The sequence below is a fragment of the Penicillium chrysogenum genome (assembly GCF_028827035.1).
Source record: "Penicillium chrysogenum strain IBT 35668 chromosome Unknown utg000004l_segment0_segment0, whole genome shotgun sequence".
NCBI lineage: Eukaryota > Fungi > Ascomycota > Eurotiomycetes > Eurotiales > Aspergillaceae > Penicillium > Penicillium chrysogenum.
In genome coordinates, this window is record NW_026622752.1 from 651,014 (window position 1) to 670,096 (window position 19,083).

The window sequence follows — 19,083 nt, forward strand, 5'->3', positions numbered from 1 at the left end:
CAGAAAAAAAAATCGGCGCGCTGTGAGTGGAAGCCCACCGCCCGCGCTAAACCACAAACGGCCTAGGCGGAGTGACCCAAACATGGACCAGCGCGCCGGGCAGAAGCACCCCCAATGATATAAACCCGGCTGCGTGACCTCGACCCTCGCTCTTGTGTACTAAATCTAAATCCCCCCGCTGACTCAGCATCGCGGCTTGAGGTGTTGGGCGTTTGGTCTTTGTTTTTCATATCGAGGTCCTTCCACCCTAATTGCGCGCTTTGTCGCGCGCAATTGCTCTCGTCTTTGTTGTGTTCTTTCCCCCCTTTTTTTCCCTTATTCAAATTGTGCCGCATAGTCGCGAGAAAAGTGAAGACCCGCGATGGCTTCCCGGTAAGCCCCTTCATCCAATCACCACGCGTCTATCACGTGAAGCTAACCAAATGCAGACTCGACCGTCTCGTCACGTGAGTATATGGACCCAATGCATATGATCACGTGAAAAACCTGACCACTGACCAATGACAATACAGACTACTCGAGACGGGCAGTACTCAGTTGATTCGTAATACTGCTGCTCAGCAGCTTGCAGATGTGCAGAAACAGCATCCAGATGAGCTGTTCAATCTACTCGGACGCATCTTGCCGTACCTCAGATCCAAGTCCTGGGACACAAGGACAGCTTCTGCCAAAGCTATTGGACTGATTGTCTCTAACGCCGATATCCATGATCCAAATGAGGACGATGGACTCCAGATCAAGTCTGCAGCAGAGGAAGATGATGTGGAGATTAAGTCCGAGATCAAATCCGAAGAGCCGATTCCGGCCGATGATTTCCTCAAACTCGACACCCTGGACATCCCTTCCGTATTAAAATATGGAAAGCGGCTGCTCGGCAGTGCGGGCAAGGAGTACGAGTACTCCCTCGCGTCCATGGAGCCAGCTTCCCGTCTGCAGCACCAAAAGAAGACTTTGACTTCAAGGCTGGGCCTCGAAGGCGAATACCTCGAAGAAGACCTGATCGAGGATATCGAATTGGCTCCTAAAGTGGTAACTCCTGCCCCAAAGCATGAGCCTACTATCCCGCCGATTCCTCATCATAGCAGTCTTCATGAAGCTTCCTCCCGCCGGCCCTCCTCGCCTAGTGAAAGTGCGACAAAGGAAGACGGAGGGCTGAGCAAGCGACAGCTCAATCAGCTCAAACGGAAAAACAAACAGAACGCTAAGATGGGGGCCAACAAAGTCCGTGTCGTGGACCTGTCTTCTCGTCGACAGTCCGATATTGTCACAACCCCTCTGGCCACAACCCCTCATCCTGTCAAAGCAGAGAATGGAGATGACCACAACGGCGAGACAAAACCTGATTACTTTTCCTTTGAACGCACTGAAGAAGATGACGATTCTAAGCTTGTTACTGAATTCAAAGGAGCTGTCGCCCCAGAGCGACCTCATATCCTGCCAGATATTGTGGAGCAGGGTGCAGGATGGCCCCTGGAACACATGTGTGAATTCTTGACTATGGACATCTTCGACTCCAACTGGGAAGTTCGACATGGCGCGGCAATGGCCCTGCGTGAAGTAATCAGGGTCCAGGGCGCGGCAGCTGGCCGCCTGGATGGAAAATCTCGCTCAGAAAACGATGCACTCAATCGCCGGTGGCTGGATGACCTCTCATGTCGACTACTCTGTGTTTTGATGCTTGACCGATTTGGTGACTACATTTCAGACAATGTGGTTGCGCCGATTCGCGAAACCGTGGGCCAGACTCTTGGTGCTCTTCTCTCACACCTACATCCGAACTCAGTTCGAGCGGCCTACCGATGCCTATACCGGATCATAATGCAGACCGACCTGGGACTGGACCGCCCCGTATGGGAGGTCTGCCATGGTGGTATGATCGGGCTGCGGTACCTTGTCGCAGTTCGAAAGGACTTGCTCGTCAAGGATTCCAACATGATGGATGGCGTACTGGAAGCTGTCATGAAAGGCCTCGCTGATTATGATGATGATGTCCGCGCTGTTAGCGCCGCCACACTTGTTCCCATTGCAGAGGAGTTTGTGTCCTCCCGGACTGGCACTCTTGGCCCTCTAATGAACATCGTCTGGGACTGTCTCTCCAATCTACAGGATGATCTTAGTGCTAGTACAGGCTCTGTGATGGACCTTTTGGCCAAGCTGTGCACATTCTCCCAAGTTCTGGATGCTATGAAGGCTAACGCTGCAGATGATCCGGAAGCGTCCTTTGGAAAACTTGTTCCTCGCCTCTACCCATTCCTCCGCCATACTATCACCAGCGTTCGCTCGGCTGTCCTCCGGGCTCTTATGACATTCTTGAAGCTGGAGGGCGAGGGCACTACAGATTGGGTAGATGGAAAGGCATTGCGCTTGATCTTCCAAAATCTTCTCGTGGAGCGCAACGAGGGTGTTTTGAAGCTGTCTGGCCAAGTGTGGTCTGAACTACTTAATGTTGTTGAGATGCGCGGTTCATTCAAGTCCGAAGACGAGTTATCAGGCTCCATCCAGCCTCTTATCACTCTGACTCTGGGTGCTTTCGGCGTTCCCCGGTACCCCATCCCCATGAACACCTCACTCTTTATCAAACCGTCTGGTCTGCCATTCTCCGCCGCTCTCCCGGCTCCCACGCCTTCCAAAGGCTCTCCCCCTGCTTCTATTCCGGGCGGCGCTGAGACCAAGGTGGGACGGAGGCGCAAATCGGAGAAGAAAGAGAAAGAGCCACCTCCGCCGTCAGCTCACAACGTGGACGGACATATGCTTTCCGGTGATATTGACCTCGTTGGTGCAGATACCATGCTGAGATCCAAGATCTACGCCGCCAAGGCGTTGGGCGCACTGATATCTTTCTGGGACAAGAATGAACTATCTAGCCTTTGGCCGGCAATTCTGGATGGCCTTAATGCTTCTGCTTCCACAACCCAGCTTGCCTCGGCCATGGTCCTGGAAGAGTATGCTCGCCAATCCGGACCAGAGAGCAAATATCGCTCGTCTTTGTGTGACCGTCTTCGACCAATTCTCGAAGGCGAGCGCCCATCCTGGTATTCCGACATTGCGTGCTACCTTCATGTCGCGCGCTCCCAGTGCCATTCATTGCTGAATACCTTCCGGGATCATGCGCATGTGGCACCTTCCCGGCTGCCAACCTTGGCTGTGGTCGTTCAGGGCGACTCAGAAGCTGGGCCTAATGCATTTTCTTTGGCGGACGCCGAGAAAATCGTTGGTCCTGACTTTGATCGGTTGAAGAAAAATCTCACACCGGCCCAACGGATCACTGCTACCCAAGTCTTGAATGACACTCGTGCCACTGCCCAATCCGCCGTGGAGGAGGCGCGATTGATGAGGGAACAGCGGGACATGCGTGTTCTTGCTGCCACTGCTGGTGCCCTGGTCGCGTTGCGGGATATCCCCAAGAAGCCTGGCCACATCATCAAGGGCATGATGGACAGTGTCAAGAAGGAGGAGAATGTAGAACTTCAGCAGCGCTCTGCGACAGCAGTGGCAGGCCTTATCGAACACTACACAGCCGCCACGAAGCGTGGACCAGTGGACAAGATCATTGGTAACTTGGTTAAATACTGCTGTGTGGACACATCCGAGACACCCGAATTCCCGCACAACGTGCAGTTGGAGAAGTCAATCTTGTCGCTACGCAAAGAAGAAGACCGACGCGACCATCCAGATGCGGCCAAATTCGAAAGAGAGGCAAGAGAGGCACGGATTATGCGTCGTGGTGCTAAGGATGCACTGGAGCAACTGGCAGTCAAGTTTGGCCCTGAGCTGTTGGAGAAGGTTCCGAATCTCGCGAAGTTGGTCGAACGGCCATTGAGGGATGCTTTGGCAGGAGATGAACTTCCCGAGGATATCACCAACCCAGAGAATGAACTTGGCCAAGAAATTGTGGATGGTCTGTCTACACTGCGGGCTCTGCTACCCAAGTTTGATCCAGGTCTCCACGAATGGGTCATCGACCTTATGCCGATTATCGCCAAGGGTTTGCAGTGCCGACTTTCTGTCATTCGCTACGCAGCAGCCAAATGTTTCGCTACAATTTGCAGTGTCATCACCGTCAAGGGCATGACAATGCTGGTTGAAAAGGTCTTGCCACTTATTAACAATGGGTTGGATGTCAATCACCGTCAAGGTGCGATTGAGTGCATCTATCATTTGATCCATGTTATGGAAGATGGGATTCTTCCCTACGTCATCTTCCTGGTGGTTCCTGTCCTTGGTCGAATGAGCGACTCCGACAACGATGTGCGTCTCCTAGCGACAACATCATTCGCCACCCTAGTCAAACTCGTTCCTCTGGAGGCCGGTATTCCCGATCCTCCTGGCTTCTCAGAAGAGTTGCTGGAAGGCCGTGACCGAGAGAGGAAGTTCATGTCCCAGATGCTGGATGTGCGCAAGGTCGAGCCGTTCGAAATTCCAGTCGCGATCAAGGCTGAGCTCCGACCTTATCAGCAGGACGGTGTGAACTGGCTTGCTTTCCTCAACCGCTACAATCTGCATGGTATTCTTTGCGACGACATGGGTCTTGGCAAGACACTGCAGACCATCTGCATCGTGGCGAGTGACCACCATATGCGAGCGGAAGAGTTCGCCAAGAGTCAATCTACAGACTCTCGAAAATTGCCTTCTTTGATTGTCTGTCCACCTTCTCTCTCCGGACATTGGCAGCAGGAAGTCAAGCAGTATGCTCCATTCCTCAGTTGCATTGCATATGTCGGGCCTCCCGCGGAACGGACGAGACTCCAACCCTTGCTGGCCACCACAGATGTCATTGTAACTTCCTACGATGTTTGCCGCAATGACAACGATATCCTCTCTCCTATCAACTTCAACTACTGCGTGCTGGACGAGGGCCATCTTATCAAGAACCCCAAGGCCAAGATCACGTCTTCAGTTAAGAAGTTAGCCAGCAACCACCGCCTGATCCTGTCTGGCACTCCAATCCAGAACAACGTCCTCGAACTGTGGTCGCTTTTCGACTTCTTGATGCCCGGTTTCTTGGGAACAGAGAAAGTCTTCTTGGATCGGTTCGCCAAGCCAATTGCAGCGAGCCGTTTCAGCAAATCCTCTTCCAAGGAACAAGAGGCAGGTGCTTTAGCAATCGAGGCACTGCACAAACAGGTCCTGCCATTCCTCCTCCGTCGTCTGAAAGAGGAAGTCTTGAATGATCTCCCTCCCAAGATTATCCAGAACTACTACTGCGACCCGAGTGAACTGCAGAAGAAACTGTTCGAGGACTTCACCAAGAAGGAGCAGAAGGAGTTGGCAGATAAGGTGGGCAGCGCAGACCGAGGCGACAAAGAGCATATCTTCCAGGCGCTTCAATACATGCGACGTCTATGTAACTCTCCTGCCTTGGTTGTCAAGGAAGGTCACAAGCAGTACAACGAGGTGCAAAGCTTCCTGAGTGCCAAGCGTTCGAACATCAGAGATGTTTCCCACGCGCCCAAGCTAAACGCCCTGAAAGATTTGCTGGTGGATTGCGGCATTGGCCTGGACCACACAGCAGAGGGTGAACTGGATACAGGCGCAAGCTATGTCAGCCCCCACCGAGCCCTTGTGTTCTGTCAGATGAAGGAGATGCTGGACATTGTGCAGAACGATGTCCTCAAGAAACTCCTCCCGTCCGTGCAATACCTTCGCCTGGATGGAGGCGTGGAAGCAACCAAGCGCCAGGACATCGTTAACCGATTCAACACCGACCCAAGTTACGACGTTTTACTCCTGACTACTAGTGTTGGTGGATTGGGTCTCAACCTTACGGGTGCAGACACCGTTATTTTCGTGGAGCACGACTGGAACCCACAGAAAGATATCCAGGCTATGGACCGTGCCCATCGTATCGGTCAAAAGAAGGTTGTCAACGTGTACCGCTTGATCACGCGAGGTACCCTGGAGGAGAAGATCCTGAAGTAAGTCATTATAATTCCACATGAAGTCTGCATATGCACAACCACTAACACGAACCTCGCCACAGCTTGCAACGATTCAAGATCGACGTCGCCTCCACTGTCGTCAATCAACAGAACGCCGGGCTCGGAACAATGGACACAGACCAACTGCTCGACCTGTTCAATCTCGGCGAAACGGCAGACACAGCCGAGAAGCCAAGTGACACAGCCGGCAATGAAGTCGACATGGTTGATATCGACGGCGAAGTCAAGGAGAAGGGCAAGAAGGGTTGGCTAGACGATTTGGGCGAGCTCTGGGATGACCGCCAGTACCAGGAAGAATACAACCTGGATTCGTTCCTGGAGACCATGAAAAATTGATCCATACTGCGCCGCCCATGCCCGATTTGGAGCTTACCCCAGCAGTCCAGGCCCGATGTCTACCTCTCTTTGCTTGCATGTCAGATGCATAACCTACCATTTTCCATTCCCCTGCGTTTGATTCACATTTCCACATCTCTTCGACCCAACCCTCCCCGAAAACACACCCATATCCTCACAACCCTCAAATGATCGTCATGCTTAATGCCACTGTACCATTCTCCGTCCTATGGAAGCTCTTGTCTGCACGGCAGACCGGAGCATAATTGCTTATTTTTTAGTATTTGTTCTACCACTGGGAAGGCTTTCTGATTTCTGCTCGTTCTTCTTTCTATTCTCTGAACCCTTCATGTATTGTTAGCTTCTTTGATCTCTCCCCACAATGGATGGAGATTCTAATTTCTGTATGTTGTACATAGCAAATCCTTGGATTTCGTCCACAACCTTATCTTTTTCATAAACCAAAAATGGCACGTTCTAGTGGATGCTCACTCTACGTCGTTAGGGGCATTGATAGTTTAGAATGCACACAACTGACCATCTTCTACTGTGCCCATGGGTTTCATCACAGAATTGATTTGAAAATTCTCTTGACAATACATACACAGAAACAAAAGCACCTCGGCGCCGTTCCAATAGCAATAGTCCGAAAGCATAACCGTAAACGCCATGTTTCCCACCAAAGGTTGACCCGAGGGACAGGCAAAAAAAGAAAGTAAGAAAAACAACACCAGACACGAAAAGAAGATATTCCGTAAGGTGACGAGGGTCCAAAGACCCTCAAAAATGTTAGTGGTAGATACAAATCAAGAATCGAAATGTTGGTTCGTTGACACCGCAGAAGAGCATTACTGCAGCGTGTGCTGGACTGCAAAGGTCCAGAAGGTAGTAGAAAAAGGTGGTAACAAAGGTAGTAACAAAAACCAGGTACTAGGTTGATCATAAGGCTCGAAAAAAAAAAAAAAAAAACAATTCATCAGAGACGCGGCCTAACGCGACATGTGTTGGTTCATTAGGTCATTGCATGTTTAGGCCTGTCTCTTCGGCTTCGAAAGCATGTTGAGGCGGCTCATGCTCAGAACACCGCGACTCCTTTGCTTGCTAGCAGGAGTGCCAATTTGGCCAGAAGGACGCACAGGAGTCTTGGTAAGGCGTTTTTTCACCGGGCTTGGAGTAGGCGGGTTGGACTTGAACCGCTTGGTGCTGCGCTCATCAGACTGAACATTGGTAGGTGGCACATTCTCAGAATTTGCAGTGCTGGGAGCATCGTCGTCATTAACTTCATTGCGGTGCCTCTTTTTATTGACAATGCCATGAGCAATGCCATGAGTCACCACGGGAAGCTCCTCATATGGAGCGGGCTCTTTACCGGCGTCCGACTTGCGAACAGGACGAATAGACTTAAATTCGGAAGTAGGAGTAGTAGACGTCAAGACAGCCGAGTTCTTCTCTGGGGTGAGAGCCGGGAGAGTGGGATAGACCACATCTTCGGCCATGGAACGATGCTGAGCGGAAGGGGCCTTGGAAGGAGAGGGTGAGGCGACAGCAAGTTCATGACGAGACTTGACACTCGGAGTGAACTCAACGTGCTTCTTTGGCGAAGGGGTTGGAGCGGAGTCGCTCACGTCACCGGCTCCTCCAAAGAGCGACCTGGGGTTGAAATCGGGCGCCGCAACGTGGGTACCAGACGCAATTTTGGCAGGGTCACGGGAGAAGAGTGGTTGACGCCGACGAAGAATAGATTTAAGGCTCCCAATGGTGGGCAATTTGCCCTTGAGGCGTGGATTAAAATCAGTGCGAGGAGTTCGAGGTGAGGCGATTGTTTTGGCAGCCGGAGATAATTTCAATGATGGAATCATTGAGGTATTCGGAGCCTTGATGCTGGTGGAGGTCGTGCGGGCAAGCGAAACATGTGTGGGAGTCATGAGGGAACTGCGAACGTTCGCGCGAGGGCGAGGGCGAGGACCTGCAGGTCGGCGAGGGGTTTCGACCTTCTGCGTTCGATCCTTTGACTCATGACGAGTGGATGTATCTTCGCTTTGGTTGTGTTTGACACGCTTAGCCGCTGTAGCGGCCGTGGGAGTGGACAGGTTAGAGACCTTAGTGGCAGAGCGAGAAGGGGACGAGTTCTGACTCTCCGGTTCGTCAAGCTGCGCCTTGGACTTGGACCGCTTCAGGGATTTGGTAACGGGCTGGAAGCGACCGGGTGTAGCACGGAAAGATGAAGCGTGCCCGGCAATAGAGTCCATTTTTCTGAATTCGGCCATGTGGATGTCGCTGAAGCGGTTGGCTTTTCCTTTTGGCATGGCAATCTTCCGGTCTCCATGACTTTGTTCAGTTTCGCGATCTTCTGGTTTTGGCTCTGAATTTTCCTGGACCATCTGTGCCTTGATTCGAGCAGCATCGGCACGGACGCTTTCCATCAGCTGTTTGGCCTCGTCGCTGAGTTCCGTCTCCTGAGAGTGGAACTTATACTCGAATCCTGGAGTCCCAAACTGATCGGTCAGAGGAGATGCTTTGGATTTGGTCGGGGTATTGTCACTGATGCCGCTCTTGACTACATTGCCGTTGGCATCTTTCTTAATGGGATTGAATCCGAGGAGCAGGCCTGAGTCTGCCTGCTTGGTTGTGCTCTGTTGCGCCTTGCTGGGGTGCATTTCTTCTCGAGACGGACGAGGCGCAGTCACACTAGTGGGGGTCCTAATACTAGCCCGCTTTTGTTGAGCGGACGCACGAGGAGTCTTTTGAGATGGGGTTTTCGCAAGGGGGGTTTGGATGTGTGGGAGTTCGGAGCTGTCAGTCTCCTCGCCTTCGGCGACAGAGTGAAGTTTGGGAGTTGTGACTGGCTGAGGGGTCATTTCTTCAACCTGAAAAAGGCAATAGAAGTTAGTTTACCAATTTCGACTAACTTGTCCCACAACAGGTGTTGTTGCTATGTTACTTACCTCCGGGGTGTCCTGGGCACGACGGAGGCGCGCGGAACGGCGGATCGCCATGATTGAAGACGCGAATGCAAGGAATCAACGAATATCAGAATATTGCAATAACTTAAAGAGTAGTTAGTGCAGGGGGTGGTAATGGGTCGAGACACAGTGGGGAAGCATCGCAAGTCGAAGCGAGGCCAAAATGTAAACAACGCGCTTGACGTCAGATGACTAAGCACCCCAGGACTCCAGCTTTCATACTTCCAATGTTCTTTTTCTTTTTTCTTAATATTTCCTTGATATTTCCTTATTTTTACTGCTTCCTAGATTGTTTCTCTCAATTCTTCTAGTCTACATCTGAGGAGCCCACTCTGGCTCTATATATACCCCGATGCCTGAAAGAAGAACTTAAATATGCAGGCCCAGAGAGACTACTTTAACTACATGCTCAATTGCTACCTAGGCTTTCTAGTATGATATAGTAATCCATCAATCAATAAAGGTCAAACAAGAACATGTATTTAAATGCGTCTAGTTCTAGTTGCATCGGGAAATAAATACAATAACCTCTGTGGTAGCATCTCTATGGACCTGATTCCCAAGGCCAAGACACTCCGGCTAGTTAAGCCTCGGGCCACTCCCGAGGTCCCTTTGTGTCATCTACAATTCAACAACTCCTGGCTATTCGCTTCTCAGAATTCCATGAAACAATGAGTACCAATGAAGGAAAGAGAAACAAGCTGGCACTCGAACCCCGCCCTAGAGCAAGACGGGGAAGAAAAACAACTTCCTGTTCTCAATGTCACGCCAGGAAGCAGAAATGTAACAGAGAACTGCCTTGCTCTCGTTGTATTCAGCGTGGGATTCCTCAACTATGTCAATGGGCGGAAAAAGAGAAGGGTCATGCAATGCCACCAGAAAGAGTGAGGACAGCAGGTACCAGATATCCCCACTGTCAAAACGTAGATCACGGCTAACAGTGAAGCCCTATAGCAGACACCCAGGGCACAGAGCTGGGGCAGTTGTATATTGCCCGGGGAGCACCTAGCTTCTTCGGTAATTCATACTTTGGCCACCAGGTGGCAGCCCGTATGATTCAGGAGTCAGCTCCCGATCTGCCCCCTATGAGCCTGCTGTCTAGCAAGGATTCTTTGCAATCGTTTCGAAACGACTCTGGGCCATTTTCGCAAGTTTGGGATTTACTTGGCCTCTTACCGCGGAATAAAGTGACCGTTGATCGGCTAATCGAGAAATTTCTGACCGAGATCAACTGGGCTATCGATACGGTTCACCCTGAAACCTTCAGATCTCAATTTGCAGAGTTCTGGGGCCGAAAATTTGGATTCGACGAGATTGCTGGAGTAGATCTTCGCTGGCTTGCTCTTTTGTTTATCATTCTCGCTTTTAGCGTGCTATTGGACAGTCCTACGATCTCTTCGCCCGAAAAGCGGAAAGAAAGCGAAGAAGCTTCTCTTCGGTTCTACTGGGCTGCCAGGAGGGCGATCGTTATCTCACCCTCTTTTCACGGCGAGAGCTTAGACCTTGTCAGAGCAGGGCTGATGGTTACGCGATATCTGCTATACACCAGACAAGTCGCAGAGAGCTGGCTCACCATCAGCTTTGCCATGCGCATGGCCCAAGCACAAGGCATGCACATAGATGGAGAAAAATGGGGATTATCGAGAAAAGCCACTGAAATCAGAAGACGCCTTTGGAGCAATCTGTACTTGCTTGACAAGACCATTGCCCTCGCCCTCGGCAGACCATACGCGATTTCAGATCACATGTGTCTCATCAAAGCACCTGATAACATATGGCTGGACGGATTGACTGATGAAGAGTCCTCTACTGCGACAGCCCATGCATTGAGCTATCCTACAATGAGCACAGTCACACTGCTCGGTAGTGGGCTAGGTAAAATTGCAGGTGAAATCCAAGACCGATGCTTTGGTTTATATCCTGCGTCGTACGATATGGTGATCGAGATGGACAACAAACTTGTCGCATGGAAAGAAAAACTCCCATCCTACTTTTCCGTGGAAGACCCCGACCTCTCACTGGATGGGTCGCATACATTTCTACCTTGGCATCGCCTCTATCTACATTCTGCTTTCCACTTTGCCAGAATCACTCTGCACCGACCTTATCTTCTACGCGAGTCTATAACCAATCGTTTCAGCCTTAGTCACGAGGCATGTATATCCTCTGCATCTTCCGACCTGAAAATCAGATTGCAGTCCTTGAACTATGGAACGTCAGAAAATATGAGATGGACACTGGGTACCCACAATATGTTCAACAGTGCCTTCATCCTGGGCATTATCGCAGTGCGGCGACCCATTGCCCCTCAGACTACCGCAATCTTGAACGATCTCGAGGAATACTGTGAAAGGTTACGCAAGGATGTTTGGCTAAATGAGTTTGGTCTTGCCGAGGTCAAAGTGGTAGAGTTATGTATACTCCGTACCACTGGACTTGCCCGGGCCACCGAGCAACCAGGTGAGCAGACCTCAATGAGTCCACCTGAAGTATTGCCAGATTTTATGGCACAAGAGCGCGAAAGGAATCCAATGATGTCGACGCCCATGAACATCGAGTCTATTGTGGCGGATGGCTCGCCCAGCCACCCACCTGGTTCGTCGCCCGATATAATGTGGCCTGCAGTCTGGGAAGATCAGAACTTTGCGTTTCCGCAGGCTGCTGATCTGGAAACATGGGAGCAAATGATCTCCGAAATTGCATATCACACTTAGCATATGGAATTTCTTGGGTCATTCTGGTCGGTTGTACAAACACCTCTCAATCTATATTCATGATCTCTATGTTAGATCTGATCTCCTAGAGAAATTATGTTGTTCATCTCAATAACCAGCAGTATAAAATACGTTTACAGGATATAGCGGAAGTCCGGATGGAAATCTCCGCCTCTCTTTTCATATGATCCTGAGCTGATAATGTGCTCCCTCTCCTCCGGTGACAGTTGGTCCCGCTTCGTATTGTGATATCGGAGCAAAGTCCACATGCCAGCATTGCCCAAGAATGCGAGACAGATAGCAGCAAGGGAAACGGAATGACCGACCACATATCGTCCATTTACTGGCGACTTGTATATTTGACCAGCCTTGAGTTATGTTAGCTTGAGGTCAATGCCACAACACGAGCGTGCCAATATGATATTCCACTCACTATCAAACCGGCGCAATTTCCAATAGTCTGCTGAAGGCCCACTCCCATAGCACGCTTGTAATAGCCAGAATGGCTGTTGGCGTTCCAACTGACCCCGAGTCCAACCACGGCATAGATTCTAGAAGAGAGGTTAACAATTGCCCAATAGATACTCCCAACAACGGAAAATACATACCCAGTAACACACACATATGTCGCAAAATATAATGGACCTCGCGCATGAACATCCACTCCCAGAAGCATGGCATAGCCGACAGCCGTCACCAGACACAGGGGGACCATGAAGACAGCTCGCATACGCACTCGGTCGGATAAATTGGCAATGACCAGGTAAAACGCGGAGGCCCAGATATACACAGGAACAGTGAGCAATTGGGTCTTGACCGAGTCAAAGCCAAACCCTCGGATAATAGTAGGCAGGAATGTACTAAACCCGAAGGAACAAATGTTGACACAAATTTGGTTGAACGAGGTGAGCCAACTCTTGGGGTCTCTCAATGTTTTCCACACTTCCTTGATATCAAACTCTTCAGTATCAGCGTACCGTGCTGACTGTTGCATGCGCATGCGCATCAGCTCTTTATCGTCTTCATTCAAGAAGTAGGCGGTTTCGTAGTTGTTTGGAAGGAGGAAGAACGTTGCAATACCAACTACCGCGCTCATGATGCCTTCCACAATGAAAAGCCACCTCCAACCTTCAAGACCGCCGGCACCATCCAGGCGGACCAGTCCGAAGGCGAGTCTAAGGTTTATGTTAGCCGTCGTTGTTGATTGAATAGGGAGATCTGCGCATACAGTCCACCAAAGCCTCCACTCAGAGCAGCAGACACAAACAGATACGAAATTCTCTGTGCTTGCTCCTCGCGCTTGTAAAATGTGGTCAAGAGAACGGTCAAGCACCTGTGCAAATAATTAGTCTTTCTTCCAGGGGTTTATTAAGGCAGCCGATAGTCTCACGGAAATAGGCCACTCTCAAAGACACCGAGGAATAGTCTAGTGATATAAAGCCCGGCAGCGTTCTTGATAAATCCAGCAGCCAATATGGATACACTGAAGCCAATGATCAATGCAGAAATGAGTCTGTTTGGACGTAATTTCTTAAGGAGCATTGAGAACGGGATTTCAAAGAAGACGTAGGTTGCGTAAAACAAAGACACGGCATCTGGTCGGGTATTGTTAGCTATAGCTTCGAATATTGGACGAGGCTAACCTCACTTCCTAGTTCATTTCCAATCAGACCAATATCTTCCTGTAAAAGCCAAGTCAGCAACCTACTGTTTAGCAAAATGTGGACTCGACTTTACCGGCATTCCAGCAACAGCTGCATTTCTAGCCAGAGCAGTTAGCGATACGAATTCTTGCTGTGTGAATTAACATCTTACCCCAAGTTGCTTCGATCAAGGTATGCAACCAAGAAAATCAACATCACCAAGGGACAGATGCAAAGATCAAGCTTCCATAGTAGCCTTTTCTCCCGGATGGGGTCAACTACGAAGTTGCCCATCTGTACATCGTGGTCCGAGGATAAGTCGGTTTGTTTGATATCTGTCTCTTTGTCCATTTTTGAACAGTATGCAGGTCTATCATAATGAATGGAATCAATTCCCATCGGGTTCTTATATACCCACAAAAGTAATTCAGGCTTTATCAACGATCGGGAAATTCCTTCGGTTTATTCGAGTACTTGGCGAAGGTGGGACGAAGGATTTCCCGAACGTTGTAGCTGACCACCAATTAAAATTCTGTGCCATTGCAAGAGATAAGCTCTAGGGCTGGAGGATAAGCCGGTAGTGACCAAGGCCTTTCGTGCATTAGCTCGTTCATAGTTTTACCTTTGGGGTATTTTAAGCTTAGAAATCTATATTGTTCTACATTTCACCTCCCTAGATTGGCACCATCCAAGTGCTTTTGATATTTCGATACCTTCTCACGTTGCCTGCAATCTCCTATATTGACCAGCTAGTGATATCGCTATCTTTTACCCAAAGGGATTTCCCCGCATTTTATCTGGTCTTGGCATCGGCAATTACAAACTTTGACTTATCTTATCTGACGAATTCCCCGATGAATTTCCCGATACGGGTTATTTGGTATGGAGAACTGCCCATTGATAAGGAAGCAAAGCACACTTGCACTTTTTATCATTCCAGAATCTTTTATGTCACCTCTATCTCTCAAAATGGGAGTGTCGAACATGAATCAAATGGAGTTCCAAGACACCCCGGCAGCAAAACATCCAGTAAGCGCTTCACCAAGACCCTGTTGGAGTAATCTAATGTGTCACAGGTTTGGAAGCGATGGGTCCGTTTCAGAGCGGAAGATGGTAAAATATATGGCGGGGAGCCGGTGAATCCAGATATTGATGGTATGGCATACTCAAGTTCAAGACAGTCCAACTCGTACTGACAGACTCATAGTGGGTCAGGCCATAGAGAAGGATGTTGAAGTATCAGTCAAAGTCGTGACTGGTAACTCGGCATTGGATTATGATGCTCCATTCACGGGTGAAATCAAAACCATTGACGAACTGCTATCTCCAGTCTCGCAAGCCGAAGCTGGGACTGTTCGGTGCGTCGGCCTAAACTATAAGGAGCACGCGGCCGAGATGAAGTTGACACTGCCAAACACGCCGACGTTAGTATATCTGCTTTTGATTTTAACACTTGCTGATACCGTGAAGTGTATTTCTAAAGGCGAGCACTTGCATTGCATCTGCATCCGAACCGATTATACTTCCCTCCAACGTGGATTATGATGAAGCAGACTATGAAGTTGAGTTGGCGATTATCATCGGCAGACAATGCAAGAACGTCTCGGTGTCCAAAGCTGGGGACTATGTTCTGGGATATGCAGTCGCCAATGACGTGACAGCCCGCAAGCATCAAGAGAAGACATCACAGTGGTCTTATGCAAAGGGAATGGTATGCTGATATAGTCAATGCCCAAATGATCATGACTAACCTCCATCAGGATGGATTTTGCCCACTCGGTCCATGTATCGTGTCTACAGAACAAATCCCCGATGCTGCACGTTTGAATTTAAAGACCCGTCTCAATGGAAAGATCATGCAGAATGGATCCGCCGATGACATGATCTTCAGCATACCGGAAATTGTCTCTTATGTTTCTCAGGTACAGAATAACAGTCTCTTCCAAACGAATAGAACTAATTTTAGATGTTAGGGCCACACATTACTGCCTGGGACCGTCATCATCACCGGAACGCCTTGTGGTATTGGCATCTCACAGAGCCCGCCACAGTTCCTCCAACCCGGAGATGAGCTGCGGATAAGCATAAGCCATGGGTTAGGCACTCAAATATGCCCGATTGCGAGAGCTTGAGCGTTACACCAGTAATATGCATTTGATCCAATGGCTGTAGCGGAATGGAAATTGTCGTGCTACACACTTTGAACGGGACGTGTTTGTAAAAAGAGGCTTGTAGCATAGGTAGCATTAGAGTGACCTATTTGTCAGCTGAAGATCGAGGCAGTATTGGGAGCAGCTTCTATGGGGAATCAAGAATATGTAGCCCGAGCAGCTAGGGGTCTCCAAATGTAGTCAACTCATGGTTGCTTGAAAGTTGATATCGAATTGAGCGATTCATTATGACCGGTTTTTGAAATATCTTCAGATCAATGGTCTGAGCTGTTGTTATCGGCACGACGAAGCTTCGCCTACGTATGTCGCGGTGTCTGCCACGGCGCCATGGAACCGTTAATTGAACCTTAGACTGTGAATCACTGCTGATCGCCCAGTGGCAAAAAAACAGGGAAATGGATATATAGAAGCAAAGACGTTTAGAAATAGTGAAATATACGGGCGGTCATCTACAAAATGGGAGCATCTCCTGAAGGCAGATCTCATCGAGTGAATTCAAGTTGAAGTTGATGAACAGATGGAGACGGTGTACAGGGACCATAATGCTGGATAAAATGCTGAGCCTATCCCATAATTGTTTCCAAATTCAAGTCCACCATAACATCCAGCCAGAACTCCTCTAACCCAGAGTCCGCGCGATCCCACGTCTCATGTACAACGTTATAAATGCGTTGCATTGGCAGCTTTGGTAGGATTATGGTAAGTTCAGACAACCGCATTTTGACCTTTCGTCTGGCCTGGGCAATGTCAACATCCAGTGTATTCAGACTGGGAATCGCATTTTCGATGGCGCCCAGCACAGACCCAGACGAGAAAACAAGATCGCTAGAGATGCATGCCAAAACCACGGGCTGCATAACCTTCGTTCCAGATGTTGAAGGAAGTTGCTCCAAGAGGGACACAATATGCAGTGCTAGAGTGTGTCGTGCGTCTTCCACCGAACACGATGACCATTCGGCCGCCACTGGGAACAACACCAGAAATAGGGCCGGTATAGGGCTTTCGTCATCCGCGGCTTGGTTACTTTGAAGCCGTTCTTCCAGGATTTCCGGGAAGACATGATAAATTTGCAACAGTGCCGTACATCGATATACCTCGGCCAACGTAAGAAAATGTGATGGTGGCGTGTTTGAATCCCCAATGTCGATAGGGCCGCAATAAAACGAGAACCCAGTGAAGAGAATCTTGTCCTCGAGATTTTCGGCTTCCTGTCTGAGCTCGAGTTCTTCGGCCATGGAGGTAAGATCAATCAATGTGGGATCCAAAGCCTCTGGCCTTCGGCGGTGGGAGGTTTTTGCAGCTCTAATTATTCTTGCCGTTCGATAGAAGAGACTCAATGAGTATCTGAGGGACCCTGTCCACGGATGGGGTAGGATCTGTCCATCGACAAGATAGACTGCAAGATCTGTTTCGCTGTTTTCTATAGAGCTTTCCACGTCCACAATTGGGGAGTCCTCTGTCACAAAGGCAGCTAATAAGTTCCACCAAAGGAGACACTGTTTGAAAAGTGGATGTTGTTTTGCGAGGGCAGAGTCGGCATTCTTGTACTGGCGTTCTTGTCTCAGAAGATGGTCTTGAGCTGCTCTCAGATATGGAAGCCCCAAATCCGAAGCATCGTGCCACGCAGTGGTCGATCCAATCATGAGTAGTGCCAGAAAGTACTCATCATCCTTTGTCTGAGTGGAACCCTTTTGGACACTGTTATTCAGACACGCGATTGCTTGCTGTTGTGTCTGTATTCCGATGGCTCTCATGGTTGGAAAATCGTTGGCCAACGAGGCAGCCGACATGCTCTGGATAGCAAAGTAAATCGCCGCATTTCGACTCCAGAGACGGCTAATAATGGTTCGGAAAGGATTAAGGGGGCAGTCGAAAGATGACCATTGGTTACAAACCGTATGAAAGTAATATTGCACCAGCATCACTGGCAGTTGGATTAGAAAGGAGGGGACGGATGTATGGGCCAGTCGTTGACGCAAAATCGACAACCCGTCCACCTCGCCATCAGGCTTGCCTAGAGCCGTACCGTTAGAAGTCGACTCGGTGTAAAACCAGGCATCTGTTGGCCCGTCAAAATTTGGTAGCTGGTCAAAGAGGTTTGGGCAGGCCGTATCCCAGATATTATGGGTTTCATCCTGGATATTGTCTTTTCCCTGCTCTGTTGAATTGTTCACTTCAAAAGATTCGGTCGCGATCGTGCTGGGAGACCCAATCGGTGGGACTGGCTGATGTGCCTCTTCGCTGCCTTTGAAAACATAGCGCCACTGCAAGCTTTGTTTTTGGTAACCGGGGCATGTGTGTCCTCGTTTGGTGCATTCCTGACAGCTTGGCTTTGCCTCATCACATCTGCGCTGAATAAGTATTAGCTATTTGGAAACCAAGGCAGGCCTTCATATATGAAGGAGAAACTGTGCATCTTTCACCTCGACTTACTCGCCGCTGCTTGCACCTTTGGCAGCCCCCTCTCGATTTTGGCCGGCACCGGTTGGGATTCTGCCTTTTCTTCTGCGGGGAAGGCAATTCCTTTGTGTTTTCCATTCTACTCAAAGCAAATATATTGAGAATGTTACTCCGTTGAGAGAGGGAGAAACGTCAGTATGAGATAGCGGGGCATCGGGTGGGAAGCCGATCCAAGAATTCGAAGGCCGGTGGATGAACCGGGAGCCGATCACCTGCCGATAAGCAACGCCTCACTTTGCTATAAATCATCGCCGATTGGTTTGAAGATGGATTGCCGAGGTTGCCCAGGAGGTAACTCGCCCCCGAAGTTTATCTCCCCGCATCTTTCTTTCGCGCTAATCCGAAAAAGGACGAACAATACGCTTTTAAGGCGGGTTCGTTTTCTTAATGCGAACTAGCGCCTTTTCTATGCGCGTGATCGGCGTGCCAAGCATTTGCAGCCAGAATTATCTCATTTGGGAATGCCCTTCAGGCCATCAGCATGCCCAAAGTTGGACAGGGGAGATGTACACCTGGCAAGTCACATATCACTAATCTGGTTGGTGTCAAGTACAAATGTTTCAAGGACAGGATTGGGTATATGCGTACGTGTATGTACTAGTTGACGTTATTTTTGATATTGTACACAATTCTCGGGAAGGAGCCATCCACTATTCGAGTGGGTACCACTTCGCTTTTGGTGGGAAAAACGTAATGCTTACCTAGGTAGGTACACCGTCCACGGGTTCACTACTTCCCTCTGCCACTTCTTGGCCTTCACTTTCCGTTCTAGTGCTCCGACCGTGCCGCTTTTTGCTCACTGAGTAGATCTGAGCACGTCCCTGAGCGCCCCTGTTCCGCTCACTGGGCATTACATA

General features: G+C 49.6%; 6 protein-coding genes across 6 annotated transcripts; 3 read left to right on the forward strand and 3 right to left on the reverse strand.

Moving 5' to 3' along the window:
- Positions 1–361: 361 nt before the first annotated feature.
- Positions 362–6,275, forward strand: N7489_006167 (DNA-binding ATPase; the record flags this gene model as incomplete). Its single annotated transcript, XM_056711917.1, has 4 exons — positions 362–372; positions 429–446; positions 513–5,915; positions 5,981–6,275. The coding sequence occupies 4 exons, from the start codon at positions 362–364 to the stop codon at positions 6,273–6,275; spliced, it is 5,727 nt and encodes a 1,908-aa protein (XP_056565632.1).
- Positions 6,276–7,303: 1,028 nt separating this feature from the next.
- On the reverse strand, positions 7,304–9,271 carry N7489_006168 (uncharacterized protein; the record flags this gene model as incomplete). Its single annotated transcript, XM_056711918.1, has 2 exons — positions 7,304–9,142; positions 9,221–9,271. 2 exons carry the CDS (start codon positions 9,269–9,271, stop codon positions 7,304–7,306), a joined length of 1,890 nt encoding a protein of 629 aa, XP_056565633.1.
- An 836-nt stretch (positions 9,272–10,107) lies between these two features.
- Positions 10,108–11,952, forward strand: N7489_006169 (fungal specific transcription factor domain-containing protein; the record flags this gene model as incomplete). The annotated part of the gene is made up of 2 exons (XM_056711919.1): positions 10,108–10,135; positions 10,193–11,952. The coding sequence occupies 2 exons, from the start codon at positions 10,108–10,110 to the stop codon at positions 11,950–11,952; spliced, it is 1,788 nt and encodes a 595-aa protein (XP_056565634.1).
- Positions 11,953–12,086: 134 nt separating this feature from the next.
- N7489_006170 (uncharacterized protein) lies at positions 12,087–13,946 on the reverse strand (the record flags this gene model as incomplete). Its single annotated transcript, XM_056711920.1, has 8 exons — positions 12,087–12,320; positions 12,386–12,503; positions 12,561–13,127; positions 13,181–13,285; positions 13,343–13,547; positions 13,601–13,634; positions 13,690–13,714; positions 13,768–13,946. The coding sequence occupies 8 exons, from the start codon at positions 13,944–13,946 to the stop codon at positions 12,087–12,089; spliced, it is 1,467 nt and encodes a 488-aa protein (XP_056565635.1).
- Positions 13,947–14,564: 618 nt separating this feature from the next.
- On the forward strand, positions 14,565–15,727 carry N7489_006171 (fumarylacetoacetate hydrolase family protein; the record flags this gene model as incomplete). The annotated part of the gene is made up of 6 exons (XM_056711921.1): positions 14,565–14,624; positions 14,672–14,750; positions 14,803–15,019; positions 15,066–15,306; positions 15,356–15,517; positions 15,569–15,727. The coding sequence occupies 6 exons, from the start codon at positions 14,565–14,567 to the stop codon at positions 15,725–15,727; spliced, it is 918 nt and encodes a 305-aa protein (XP_056565636.1).
- Positions 15,728–16,329: 602 nt separating this feature from the next.
- Positions 16,330–18,304, reverse strand: N7489_006172 (uncharacterized protein; the record flags this gene model as incomplete). The annotated part of the gene is made up of 2 exons (XM_056711922.1): positions 16,330–18,117; positions 18,200–18,304. 2 exons carry the CDS (start codon positions 18,302–18,304, stop codon positions 16,330–16,332), a joined length of 1,893 nt encoding a protein of 630 aa, XP_056565637.1.
- Positions 18,305–19,083: the final 779 nt, after the last annotated feature.